This window comes from Anas acuta, chromosome 24, assembly GCF_963932015.1.
Source record: "Anas acuta chromosome 24, bAnaAcu1.1, whole genome shotgun sequence".
In the NCBI taxonomy this organism is placed as follows: Eukaryota; Metazoa; Chordata; class Aves; order Anseriformes; family Anatidae; genus Anas; species Anas acuta.
Window position 1 is genome coordinate 6,841,194 of NC_089002.1, and position 12,766 is coordinate 6,853,959.

The window sequence follows — 12,766 nt, forward strand, 5'->3', positions numbered from 1 at the left end:
ACCATGTGCAAAAAGCGCTTGGGTCAGGGCTGCGCGCGCGACTCCTCCAGATGTCAGCGAGCAACTATGCAGCCGAACAGGATGTCAGATTAAGGAGTCTCCGCTGAAACCCGTGCCGAGGCCGGCAGCCGGAGCCAAAAAGGGAGGGCTCTGGGTGGTGCCGAGCACCCGCAGCCGCTCGCCCGCCTCTGGCCTCCCGGGCACGGGGTGCTGGCGTGGCCGCTGCGCCCTGGCAGAGCTGCTCCCGCGGGGCTACGACGCACGCAGCCACCGCGCTCCTCCGGGGCTGAGCACGGAGCTGGGCTGGGCCGTGACCCCAAGCTGGCCCTGCTGCTCCTCCTGCTGCAGCAGCGCCCGGCAGTGAGGAGCTCGCCGTGCTCGGGATGAGTTCGGCTTGGCGTGGCTGCAGGTGAGGAGCTGGCTGCTGCCACGCGTGCCCGGCGAGCCCCGCGCAGCCTTATCTCTGCTGGGAGGGCGAGTTAATGTGTAACCTGGCCCTGTTTGGTTAGCACGGAAAAGCAAAGAGGTCCTGGGATAGGCACGGCCAGGACAAGGATTTGGGCACCGCGGAACGACAGCCATCCTGGTAAAAGAGCCCGACGATCTCTGTTCCTTCTCGCCCTCTGCTCTCTGTCCTTTTCCTGCTGAACGTGGCCGCGGTGAGGAGGTGGGCGCCTCTTCCCCCGGGGGGACATGGGGGCTGCGGGCACCCTCACGGCTGCTTTGCTTTGGGAGGAGAAGGGTGGCGGAGCTGTCACACCGAGGTGGCACTGGGGAAGGGACGGGGTGGCTGCAGGAGGTGGGGGGGAGCTGGGGAGACCCAGCGGCTGCTGGTGGCCATGCTGGTAAAACTCGTACTCGGGACAGCAAAGTCAGCTCGGGGAAGTGCGACGTGCACCCGATTGATTTGTTTAGATAGGAGGAACTGGGACCTGCTGCCATTGCCTCCTCGCTCTTCTTCGTGTTTGGGGCTGGCAGGATGAGACCCTCTGCCAGCAGGTGTAAGGCACGGGGTGGGGCTGCACTGCCTTGGGCAAAAAACCCACCGACGTCCTCAAACATTGCTGCAGAGCTGCGACTGAGCACTCGTAGTAACTCTGGGCTTAAAAGAAAGTGGCCTCTTCACTTAAAGCAATTAGCATTAATTGCTACCCAGCGCCTCTTTGATGTTTGAGGGCTCAGCAAGCTCTGTGGAGGACAGTTAGGGCAGCTGTTGCAAAAGCTGCCCAAACTAGCTTTTATTTCAGATAAAAAGTCGCCTCTTACAAAAGCATTTTTGGTGGGGGAAGAATATGTCACCAGAGCCAGCTTTTCAGAGACCACGTCTTTTAATTTAAAGGCTCGGTCATTTTCAGTTCGTGGCGGAGCTGCTGTTGTGTGAAAGGAAGGAGCCGTAAAACCCTCCTGAATCCTAAAAACAGATTTTTTCAGGGCTGGCTTCCCTTTCCCCTCTCCTGAGTCAGATGAATGTGTCAGAGCCGTAATCTGCTCAGAGAACCAGCGCAGACCAAAATGAGCCTCTTGTTCCTGCGCAGATCCCAACGTGCTCTGTGCTGAACTTTGCCTCCTCCCGGTGCCCGCGCTCGGGGCTGGTTTTGCAGCCCCTGCACACGGGTGGGCTCGGGGTGGGGGGCTGCCAGCCTCTGCTCCTGCAACATCCTTCGAACCAGAGGTATTCCTTCTGACACTCCAGCTGCAGGCGTCAAGTTCAAGCAGGACTTTCGCTTCCCTGTGCCCGCTTTGCTCCCTGGGGTTTGTGCGGTGAGGAGGGAAGCAGCGAGGAGCATTGCAGCAATCCTGCGGGTCCCGAGCGAGCAGCTGAGCACCAAGAGCTTGCTGCAAGCAGATTTCTGTTTCACATCACAAATGTTTGGGTTCACAGCAAAACCACGCAGCCTGCAGAAGCCTGAAAACCCCCAGACCCACACCACGTCCCTGCTTCCTGACAGCTGAAAGCTGTGACCTTATCCAAACTCAGAGAAATGAGGGTGCTGCTGCTCCAAAACATTGCTTCCTCAAATGCGTCCTGGGCAGTAAACACTGCAGAAGTGAGGCTGAAACACTCGGCTCTTCCTGGGTGGAAGCGTTGGATCTCTCGGGGCGTGGGCGGTGAAATCTGATTTTCGCGGCATATCCCAATTACAAAGGAATTCTTTCAGGGTCCGGCTCTCTCAACAAGGAGCCAGTTCTGCTCGCTTATCGCCAGATCTAAATCCCTGATCCTGCTTCCATAAAAAAAAAAAAAAAAACAGCAGTGTGCTGCCGTGCGCCACGGCCAGGTTACGGCACAAAGAGCTCCTCTGTCTGCTCCCGTGTGGGACGGGGAGCGCTGGGGGGGGGGCGTTTGTTTGCTGCTCTCAGCAGCCTCCGCAGCCCAGAGCCCTCCTGGAGGACGGGCGGTGCGAGTGAAGAAAGCCCCTAATTGGCGGCGGTGGCGGTAAATTTTGGAAGATTACAACTTCACGGCTGTAATTATGGCTTCTGTAGGCTGCTCGGCCTTTCTCCCAGGCAGCGCAGCTCTCTGTGCCGGGCGCCCTGTGAAGATAAGCGGCTGGCGTGGGACCCCCGGGGTGGCGTGGCAGGGAGAAACCCCACTCAGCTCGGCACCGCTGGTGGGCTGCGTGTGGTATTGGCAAAGCAGGGGACATCAGGGGTCGCCAGCACATCGCTGCTGCCCGTCGCCTGCCCAAACGCACCCAGGCACCCTCCTGAGAGCTCCGTGGCTATGGAGGGAAGCACGCAGCAGCAGGGCTGCTCCTCTCTGGGACCCTTTGCACCCTGCAGCCCCCCTGTGGCCCCACAAGCAGCCTCACAGCCTAACACATCTCCTTTCTTCTGCTCCAGCCGGGCTATCCCAGCCTGTGCCGGCCACCACGGCAGCCTGTGACATGCCTGGGAAGGAGCTGGGGCTGGGGATGGCTGGCTGCAACTCCGACAGCTGTGACAGCATGGTCAGCACAGCCTCCAACCACTCACAGCGGGTAAGTCACCCCGTTGCACCCAGCCCAGGCACAGCTCACCCCTCTCAGCACGAAATTTGCGTCTCGTTTCTACTCTCCTCAATTTCTGTTCTGCTCAAAGCCTCTCCCTGCAGGTGCTGTGGCAGCGCCCAGGGAGCCCGGTGCCAAGGGCAGCACAAGGGCCCCAGGAATCCCTGCCCCAAAGCGCTCAGAGTCCTGCATGGCAGCGATGGAGCAGACCTCACTGCAGCTCGGATCCCTTGGGGAATAAAACTGAGCTGCAAGAGCTGCCGAAGGGGCAGGGGCGGGTTGTCCTGGCACTGGGCAGGAGGAGCCTGGTGGTTCCTCCATGCAGGGTTACACCAGCTGGAGAACTGGGTCAGAGCAGCTCCAGCAGGGTGACTTCACCTGGAAGAGACACCGAGACTCCTCCCCAGCTGACAGGAGATTGATTTAGGAGTTAAGGCAGGGACGAGCTGGGGTGATGGGTGTAGATGCGCAATTTTTCATTATCTGTTTCTTAAAACTTGTTTGTCTCCAAACACTGATTCCAAGATTGATGGCCTAATTACATCCTGTCTGACTTGGAGTATAATTGATATGTGCTAGCGCAGAGCTCAGTCCCGAACAGGTTTTCCATTTGATGTATGGCAAACCAGAACCAAACCCTCTAAAATTTATTAGGGACGGACAAACTGGTTGCAATATTGCATGGTAAAGGCTTTGGGCAGGTGCCTCTGCAAAACAACTCCACCTGGGACAATTTACCCCCCAAGCTTGTTGATCTGATGCACTCTCCATCCTTTCCCCCACTCCAGCTGTTTGATGATATATCGTTGTGGTGCCTTCTGACTTGGCACTTCTACAGCGATCGTATCTCACGAGGCTTGAAGTGCAACAACAATTAAGCAGGATCTTGCTGTACGCCTTTCTAAGCTGGGGTACAAATGGGAGAACAAGAAACCACCCTCCCCAGGGAGCCTTCAGTATTTACGATGTTTAGACAAGCTCCTAGGATTCAGCACCGCTGGTCAGTACAGATGCCAGCATCTACAGACCACCCACGGTACCAGCCCTGTCCTGTTTCAAAGGAAAACAAAGAACTGAGAGGTGGAGGCCAAGTTTCCAAAATGAGAACAACCTGTCTAATGATGCTCGCTGTAGGGCGATACAAGAGTGTCCCTGCAGCACCATCCTCGTTAGAGGACATTCTCTGGTTGCCTGCAGCTGCTCAGCACCCACCTCTAAATAGTCACTGCCCAAGCACCAGGGCCAGGAGTCGTGCCCCAGGTCTCCCCTGAGCTGCTGGGGCTGTGAATAGAACCCATGTCTCCCGTCCTCACTGCCTTGTTCCTTTTCAGAGCGATAACAGCTACGACTACCTGTCTGTGGAAGAGAAGGAGTGCTTGATGTTCCTGGAAGAAACCATCGGCTCGCTGGATGCCGAAGCAGACAGCGGGGTTTCCACCGATGACACCGACTACGCGGAGCCCCCCAGGCCACGGCCCAGGAGAGACGCCGCTGCCCGGGGTGAGCTGGGGATCACGCTCCTACCTGGGGTGCACCTCCTTGGCAGGCAGGGAAGGAGCAGGGCCCCGGTTTTATTCACATAAGCAAAAGCCAGCCGGTTTCCATCACTCTGCGGGTAAGAGGAGGCTGCAGGGAGCCATAGGTCGGGCACCAGCTGCCTCCTCCCAGTTGTTGCATGCAGGAGCTGCCAGCAGCTGTCTACGAAGGCAAAGAGCACTGCATCCTCTGTGCTCTGAACACGCGTGCCAGGTTAAGGCTCCTCACCACGTGTGCTCTGTCAAACCCGAAGTATCCGACCTTTACAGCCAGAGCACCTTAGCTGGGGTCAGGGTAAACACTGGGTGCAAGTACTCCGTTGTACTGCACTGGTTTAATCGGGCACGGAGTGTTCTGTAGGCAGCCAGATATCCTGTGTCCACATGCAGAACGGTGCGTGACTTTTCCCCTTTCTGCCTAGATTTGGAGAACGGGGCTCCCGCTCCCAGCGCAAGTCAGCAGCGTGCAGCTGAGCAGAGGGGTGGCGAGAGCTCCTCCGGCTCAGCTCCAGCAGCAGGTCCAAGCCCAGGCTACTACAGCCTCCCAAGGAGCATCACTGCAGCCAGTGCACAGAGAGCAAACCAGGCTCCTGATGGCAAAGCAGCTGCACGTGTCGTGGAGGACCCAGCGCCACCAGGTAAAGCTTCCCAGGAGACGGCTGAGGAGGACAGGCTTGGCCAAGGCAACCTGAGAACCCAGGCGAAACCCCTGCTTATCCCCCCTCCAGCTCCCTTCCAGGACGACGTGCTGAGCCATGAACAGCAGCCACAGAGGAGCAGCTTGGAAACCAAGTGGGAAAACGCGGAGGAAAGCTGGACACGGGCTGTGCCACCCCAGCCAGCCCCAGAGCACGCGTCTGTCCCCGACCTCACGTTGCCACCACACCAGGAGATGGGGAGGGAGAGCGCAGCGCTCCCTCGGGGCCCGCTGGAGCAGCCGGCACCCCAGGAGGCCCCTCAGGACCCTGAAGCCAAGCGCGGGCCTCCAACAGCCCCCAAGCCACGCAAACTGCCACCAAACATCATCCTGAAAACCAGCAAAAACAGCCCGGTGCTGCTCGCCACAGAGCCTGGCCAGAAGGTGAAAATCCCCCCTCCGGCACCTGCCGGCTCTCAGCCCGGCTCCGCCAGCGATTCTGCTGCAGAAAAGGCAAATTCAGGGCAGCTCGACCCCAAGGAGCGGGAGAAAGCCAGGCGGGAGGCGCTGGAGAAGCTGGGGCTGCCCCAGGACCGCGGCGAGCCCCGTGCCCGCCTCGGCCCTGCCCCTGCTCCCCGAGGGACAACGACGGAGAGCACAGCCCCAGGCGCACGGGCGATGCACTTCAAGTCCAACACCCTGGAGCGCTCCGGCGTGGGGCTGGGCAGCAGCATGGCCAGCGCCAAGGAGCCGGGCACCAAGAGCAGCGGCTCCCTGGGCAAGATGTCCTTCATCGAGCGCCTCGCCCCCAGCTTCCTCCGCAGCAGCCGCCCCCGGCCGGTGTCCCTCGGCGCTGGGAAGGACTTCGCGGCTCTGAAGGAGCCCCCCGAGCCGGAGAAGAGCAGCAAGCGCAGATCGCACCCGCTGCAGAGCTTCCCCCGGCCACCCCGCTCCTGCGTCAGCGTCAAGATTTCCCCCAAGGGAGCCACCGACGAGCACCGGCGCGAGGCGCTGAGGAAGCTCGGCCTGCTGAAGGAGTAAGCGAGACCCCCGGCACGAGGGGCTCACCCCACAGGGATTTCCTTGGGGTGCGGCCATCAGAACCTGCTGCCGTGAGCCCAGCACCTCAGGAGGGGGGACATCGGGTCCTGCTGCCCCCGGAGGTGTGCTCTTGCCAAATAAAGCAGTGCCACCTGTACATAAGGTTTTGGACGTAGCAAGGAGCGAGTTATTTAAGGAAGCTGGCAGTCAGGACTTGGATGGGGTGGATTCTCCTGCAATGTCCTTAATGCCTCTGGGGTCTGTCACAGCGGGGAAACTGCGGATTTTGCTTGTTTTAACACGGGTTGCCTCTGGGTAAAAGCTCTCTGGGGAGAAGTGCTGGACTCTGCTGCTCACTTTGGGATTTTATGTGGTTTTGTTTTTTGGTTGTTTTTTTTTTTTTTTGGTAAATTAATCAAAAGCCTCCAAGGCCCAAGCGCTCACCTGCCCCATGCATCCCCCTCCCCAAAGCCACGACTGCCACACGCAGACCTGCCAGGCTGACGGGAGCTGGAGGCACGCAGCAGCGCTCCTCAGACAGTGACTGTGCTCACACCCAGCCCTGATAACGCTGGGCACACCGCTTAGCAATAAGCCACACACATCAGCGCTCATCACGAAAAGAGAGTTAGGAAGTGACAGATTGTGTTTTGGTGGCAGAACCAGAAATGCTGCCCCAAACCTGAGAGATGCAAATCAGGGAACACCATCTCATTCCCTTCCAGCTCTCCCCACATCCTTGAGACCCAAAATTTACACTCTGCACCTTTCATGACAAAGGTGCTTTACTCCTGTAATAAAATTCATGTGATCATAAAATAACCCCGTGGTACAGATTTACTCCTGTGTGGCAGTCAGAGCTCTGCTGAGCGATGAGTTTTGCCCATCAATGTGCCCCCACCCCACCTGCGTCACCTCCTGGCTCTGCAGGGACATGGCCCATGGTGGTTAACAGCAGCTTGGCTTGAAAGGGCCATTTTATTTTCTTCCCCCCCAAAAAAAACAAGTCTTTCATGAGACCCTGGTTTTCAGAGCTGGACTTTTAGAAAGAGCCTCTGCCTAATAGAGCAAGCGCCTTTGTTCCTAGCAGGCCATTTCATTTCCAAACTAACGCAGGCTTGTTTTGGAAAGAGGGGCTGACCCGTGGAGGCAACTGCACGAAACAATTTACTGATGTTAATTAACTGCTGGCATTATTAAGATAAAGTTGCACTCTACCGTTTTCCTAGCTGACCTTGCAGTACAATTACTTTTTAAAGACAGTGTTGTGAATACTAAACAGGCTCATACCACAGAACCCAGAGCCGGGTTTCTAATTCCTCTCTGAGCAGGCATAAGCAGAGCTTTGGTTTTGCATGGGAAGGGGAAAGCATCCCTCTGCACGAGCTGCACCATTTCTGAACCCCATGTAACAGAGGTGTGCACGGGTGGTGGGAAGAGTACAAATTAAAGGCACTGACCCACATCAGGAATCCAAGGAATGCAAGAAAATATCTGATTAGCTGCACTTTACGAAACCAGGGAAATGCTTGTTTGTAGTTAAGCAAATAGCTTAATTAGTTTGGGGCTGGCCAGCAGTAATGCAAACCTAGAGAGGAAGCCAGGAGCTGCATGGGCTAAGGTCCAACCGAAAACTCGGTGTTTTGCTCAGTGAACACCATGCTGCAGGGGCCGGGCAGGATTTACAGCTCCTTGCAGGGAGAACTGAGCAGGGTGCAGGTCCCATGCACAGCACCTTGGGCACACACAGCTCACAGTAACAGGGGTCAGAGTGAAGGTGTGCTCCGTGAAAATTGGTACCCTTGGCCTTGGGAAAGGAAAAAAGAGCCGGGGATGCTCTGCTTTCATGATTTCGGTGCTTGCGTCCCAGCTGTCCCACCCCATCCTCCCCAGCCAGCTGCCTGCACACAGGGCTGAGGACACCCCAGCCAGAGAAAAAAGGCAGAAAACACAACTTGGCTTGAGAAAACCCCTCCCAGATATTGCAAAAGGCTCCGCAGGCTGCAGCTGCCCCCTCCCTGTAACAGCAGGATCCATCCCCGTGTCCGCAGCAGCCCCAGCTCCGGGCAGCACCACGCACCCGGTGGCTGCTCTTGCGCAAGGAGTCACACAGCCCGGGGGGATAAACACCTTCCCTTCCCTTCCCAGGGCTGCAAACACACCTCTCCTGTCAATTGCTGTATTTTTGCTCGCAGGATTACATAGCAACGCCTGCTCTCAGCAGGGCTGGCCCAGGGTGAGCGATTACACCCAGAGGACCCAAGGCCAAGAGAAGCACTTCGCCCTGGGAAGAGGCACAGCTCTGGGAGTTCAGAGAAGGGACACCACTCATCCGTGCAGCTGCTTCAATTTATTCCCTTTTGTTTGCATTTCACACCAGCTGGGCCACGTGCACAGCTCCTGTAAGCGCCCATCGCTCCTGTAGCTGACCATCACCCCATGCCCTCGGGGCTGAACATATAATCTTTAAAGCGAATTTTCTGCCAAGATAGCCAACCAAAACTTCTCCTCTTTCATTTAGGCCATGAAAAGGCCACTCCTTTAAAATCAGTCATTTGCACTTGAAAGTCAAGGGCCTGGGGAGCACAGCACTGGGTGGAAACCTCTCCTGCTGCACCCCGGGAGGCAGCTGCAGCCCCTGGGAGCAGGGCTGGGGGCCAGCATCAGCCACATCAGCCCCGTGCTGGCAGCCTCCCAGGCGATTTCTCCCTCCACACCAGCCAGTAAAGACCACAGGGAGCAGAGATCTCCTGCTCAGATGTAACCCGTAATCCACAGGCTCAAAGGGAAGCTTTACCTCTGCTCCGACCCAGCCCACGCCGCTCAGCAGCAGCCTCCAGGATGAGCTGCTCTGCAGCCAAGTGCCCGCAGCATCCCCGCCATCACCTGGTGCACAAGCAGCCCAAACAGCCCCACTTTGCAGACTAGAAGGAGCCCGAGCAGAGCACTTTGTGTCTCTTTTATAGGGCACTGAGGTCAGGTGCCTGGCTGCTGCCTTCATCAAGCCCAGAGCCTTGCCCAAGTACAGCTGGTGCAAGGGGCTGTAGTGATTGCTGCTCTTTGCACAGAAATGTGGTCATTTTTAACCTAAAAGTACTGACACAGTGTGCACAGAGACTCAATAACACGATAAAAAGCACTTGGCAGAGCCATGGTGGGTGCTTGGCTTTCCCAGGGTGTCCGGGAGATGAGCAGGAGAAAAGAAAGAACAAAACCAAAATCCACGTTCAACCAGACTCCAGATGAGTTCCTGGGCTCCTGTCTGGGTACCTCTGAAAACAGACTTGGTACCATTTAATTCCGGGCATAATGTTCCTGAGTTGTGTCTGGAAGGTAAAATTACAGCAAACCCTAGACAAAAAAGTAGCCATGAAGAGAGAACGTAATATTAAAAATGTAACATAAAGAGTTGGCAAATGTACCCTCGATGCCTGGATTATGCAGGCTGTGTTTACACAGTGCAACAATCTTAGTAAGGATCCAAAGAAAACACTCAGCTTTGCATTTTGCATAGACTATTTATCCACTTTTTAACTATCAGTCCCGCACTGGCTCAGACGTGTCATTTCCATGTCTATGTGAGTCTGTCGAGACCTGCTAGCCCAATTACAGCGTTCTTGCACACATCTTTCATTACAAAGATCACTTTCAGGAGAAGTGGTTTGTTAAATTCTGGTGGTATCAGGAAGCTGCCTTGTCCCTGCTCTGGTCAGGATGTGACAGTTCAGCCCCAGTGAGCCCCTGCATCTCCCTTGGCAGGCCGGTGTGGGTGAACATGCTGCTGTGAGATTTCAGCTCTTTGTTTTCAAATGCCCTTTAGCTTTGAAGTTCAGTAAGAGACAGAACGGGTCGTTATTGTTCCTGACACAGGGGTTCGTGCGCAGCGATAACGTATCCGACTTGTTTCAACAGCGCTGCCCTAGCTCCAATTTAATTATTAACTCCCATGGACGCTGCAGAACAAGCAGGGGGTGCTGGGATTTACTGGTAACAGCTCTGAGCACAGGGAGGCTGTGCGGAGATGCTGCCAGAAGCCTCCAATGCTGCTGGTTGGGAGAACACACACCGGGTCCCAGCACGGTGCCCATCCGTGTGGCATGGGGCCGCTGCTCGGGGGAAGAGATTTGCTCGCTATCGTGTGCTCATTACAGGAAGGAAGAGAAATTTCCTTCACAGGCGTAGCTCAGAAGAGCAAATTCTGAAAGTCAGCTCTTGTTTAGCAATAGGAGAAGCTGCAAGGCCATGAAGAGCTGCTGTCACTGCCCCCGCGCAGTCCCTGCCTCTTGCTGTGGTCACTGTCACCCTGCCACGGTGTGCTCCTCGCTTCGGGAGTGATGCTCTGAAAATGTCCCTCACTGCTCCAGAGCTGCTGAATCTGTTTGTGTTTCTATCTGAAGGAGGCGGAGAGCCCAGCTGTCCAAAAGCTGGGGTCAGCTCGGGACACCCGGGACCTTGTGCAGAGAGCCCCGGGTGAGCGAGGAAGCAGCTCGGTGCTAGCGCTGCTTGTTAGCACCCCTTCACAGCATCCCTGTCACCGCCAATCTGCCTCCACCCACAATATCTTGCCACCTCACTGCTCTTCGGAGTGACTCAGGACGTGTTACCCGGCCCGACCGGCTCCTCTCGGGAGAGCTCGTCCGACAGCAGCCTCTGCCTTTGATCTCACCAGGAGCTCACCTCGCTGAGCTCCTTCCCAACGCAGCCGTGGCTGCTCCAGCAGCTCCTGCAGCTCCCACTGCTGGGGCAAACCAGCCCCTATCCACAGGGCTGGGATTCTGCTGCGACTTTACATACCATAAGTCCTTCTCCTTATCCCCCAGAGGTTGCTCTTTTCTCCCAGCTCCCCAGCGATTCTGCTCGTTTCCATCCATACACAGGCTGCAGCACTCCCTGCAGGACGGAGCAGCCCCAAGCTGCATTCATTACCTTCCATAAGGAGTCCACGGGATGCCAGGCGCTGGCGACTCACCTGGTGGCAGCAGGTTTTGTCACCCATGGATCTCACCGTGCCCCTGCAGCAGGCAGGCAGCACACAACACCCCAGCAGACACCCCACAACAGCGGCTGCTCCTGGTGCTGAACACCCTCGGGCTGAACAAGGCAGGGAGCAAACGGAGGAGCCTTAACCCCTCCCGCCCGGCCACACTTTGCTCACACACCTCCCTCCCTTCTCTGCACTGAGGTACAGAAGTGCCCCTTTCTGGACTCAGGGAAATGCAGAAGCGGAGCCGGGTCCCACCCACGTACCCAGAGAGGTCAAGAATTTGCATCCAAATAAAAAAAAAAATATATAATACAAAAAATAACTCTCTATAAGACCTGTTTTCCAAAAAATGACTCTCTAGAAGAAGTGTTTTCCAGCTGTGGCGTGGAAACTGGGGGTCTCCCTTTTGATGTTGCCAGCAGTACCATCGGGCAGAGCAGCTTTCTTCCCATGCGCTCGGGTCCGGAGCGAGCAGCTCCCGGCACCAATCCTGCGGGCTGGGAGCCCCAAGAGCAGCCCCTTAGCCCGGGTTTAGGGGCAGGTGGCAGCGCGGAGCTCGGCGCCGGGACTTTTCCTTGCTCCTGGCATTGTTCCCCGCGGTGCCAGCAAGGTGTCGCCAGGGCGCAGCGGCGACAGCTCCGCGGAGCGACGCGCGGTGGCACTGCGCGCCCGCGGGGAGCGCCACCCGCCCGGGCAGGGCCGGGGACAGCCGGGCAGGGCCGGGGACAGCCGGCACCCGTGCGCTCCCCGCATCTGAGCTGTGCTGCGAAGGCATTTTGAGCCCAGGAGCCCGGAGGCGGCCGCGGCTTTTTGCTGCCGGCAGCGCAAAGCGGGCGCTCCCCCGACCCCCTGCCAGCCCGAGGAAGAAGCTGGGCAGGGGCGACCCTTCCCTGCTGTGCCCCCTCCGAGCCGCACCGAGAGCCGGGGTCTGGCCCCACAGAGGGGACTTGGCCTTTCCCAGCACTACGGGCAGACGAATATTTAGGGAAAGGTAACGAAAGCCGAACATGGAGCAGTTAACCCAGCACCACAGTTAAAATGAATTATTAACAGGTGTGGAAGTAGGCTTCGTCTTATCAGGGACAATAAAACCATTGTGAGAGCAACCTTTGAGCATGCCAAGTGCTTCCTGAAATGGGGACACAAATCTGCACCCAGGCCCCTTGGACCTCCTGAGCCCAGGTCTCTGCACCGAGGCTGCAGCTCCTGCAGTGCCTTGGGTCCCGGGGGACACTGGTGCTGTGCAGGGCTCATCAGCTGAGGCAGGCACAATTTCACCCAAGCTGTCAGCCAGGTGAGGACAACTGGGGTGATCAGGCTGTTGGAGACCCTCTCAGCCTTGGATGTGGTTTTCCCAAAGGGCAAGGAGAAGCAGCTCAGCTCCCATCCTCAGCTCACCCTTGCAAATCCCACTGTGCCCCACAGAGGTGGCATCAGCTCTGCTTCTCCCTCAGCCCTTGGACACAGACCTGCAGAGGGGTCCCTGGGTGCCGAGGGAAGGAGCTGCACCACAACCCTCCAGCTGCCCCTTCAGCACGGCTGGGGCTCCCCAGAGAGGGCAGCTTGATGTGGGCTGAAC

The 12,766-nt window shown here is 57.2% G+C and overlaps 1 protein-coding gene across 4 annotated transcripts; it reads left to right on the top strand.

Annotated features, from left to right (window-relative positions):
• The first annotated feature begins 115 nt into the window (after positions 1-115).
• Positions 116-7,025, top strand: C24H1orf116 (chromosome 24 C1orf116 homolog). 4 transcript variants are annotated; one of them, XM_068660432.1, is made up of 5 exons: positions 116-586; positions 2,845-2,981; positions 4,322-4,490; positions 4,948-5,163; positions 5,254-7,025. In XM_068660432.1, the coding sequence occupies exons 2-5, from the start codon at positions 2,889-2,891 to the stop codon at positions 6,201-6,203; spliced, it is 1,428 nt and encodes a 475-aa protein (XP_068516533.1). In that variant the 5' UTR covers positions 116-586; positions 2,845-2,888; the 3' UTR covers positions 6,204-7,025. The 4 variants fall into 4 exon arrangements, with proteins under 4 accessions (XP_068516533.1, XP_068516530.1, XP_068516532.1 ...); XM_068660429.1 differs by having other exon boundaries at positions 118-659; positions 4,948-7,025; XM_068660431.1 differs by having other exon boundaries at positions 118-409; positions 4,948-7,025.
• Positions 7,026-12,766: the final 5,741 nt, after the last annotated feature.

Excerpts from the sequence above, each read along its gene's own strand:
- C24H1orf116 (XM_068660429.1), top strand. The coding sequence starts at position 2,889 with ATGCCTGGGAAGGAGCTGGGGCTGGGGATGGCTGGCTGCAACTCCGAC. Across the intron at positions 2,982-4,321 it reads CCTCCAACCACTCACAGCGG|AGCGATAACAGCTACGACTA; the intron begins GTAAGTCACCCC and ends GTTCCTTTTCAG. Across the intron at positions 4,491-4,947 it reads GAGAGACGCCGCTGCCCGGG|ATTTGGAGAACGGGGCTCCC; the intron begins GTGAGCTGGGGA and ends CTTTCTGCCTAG.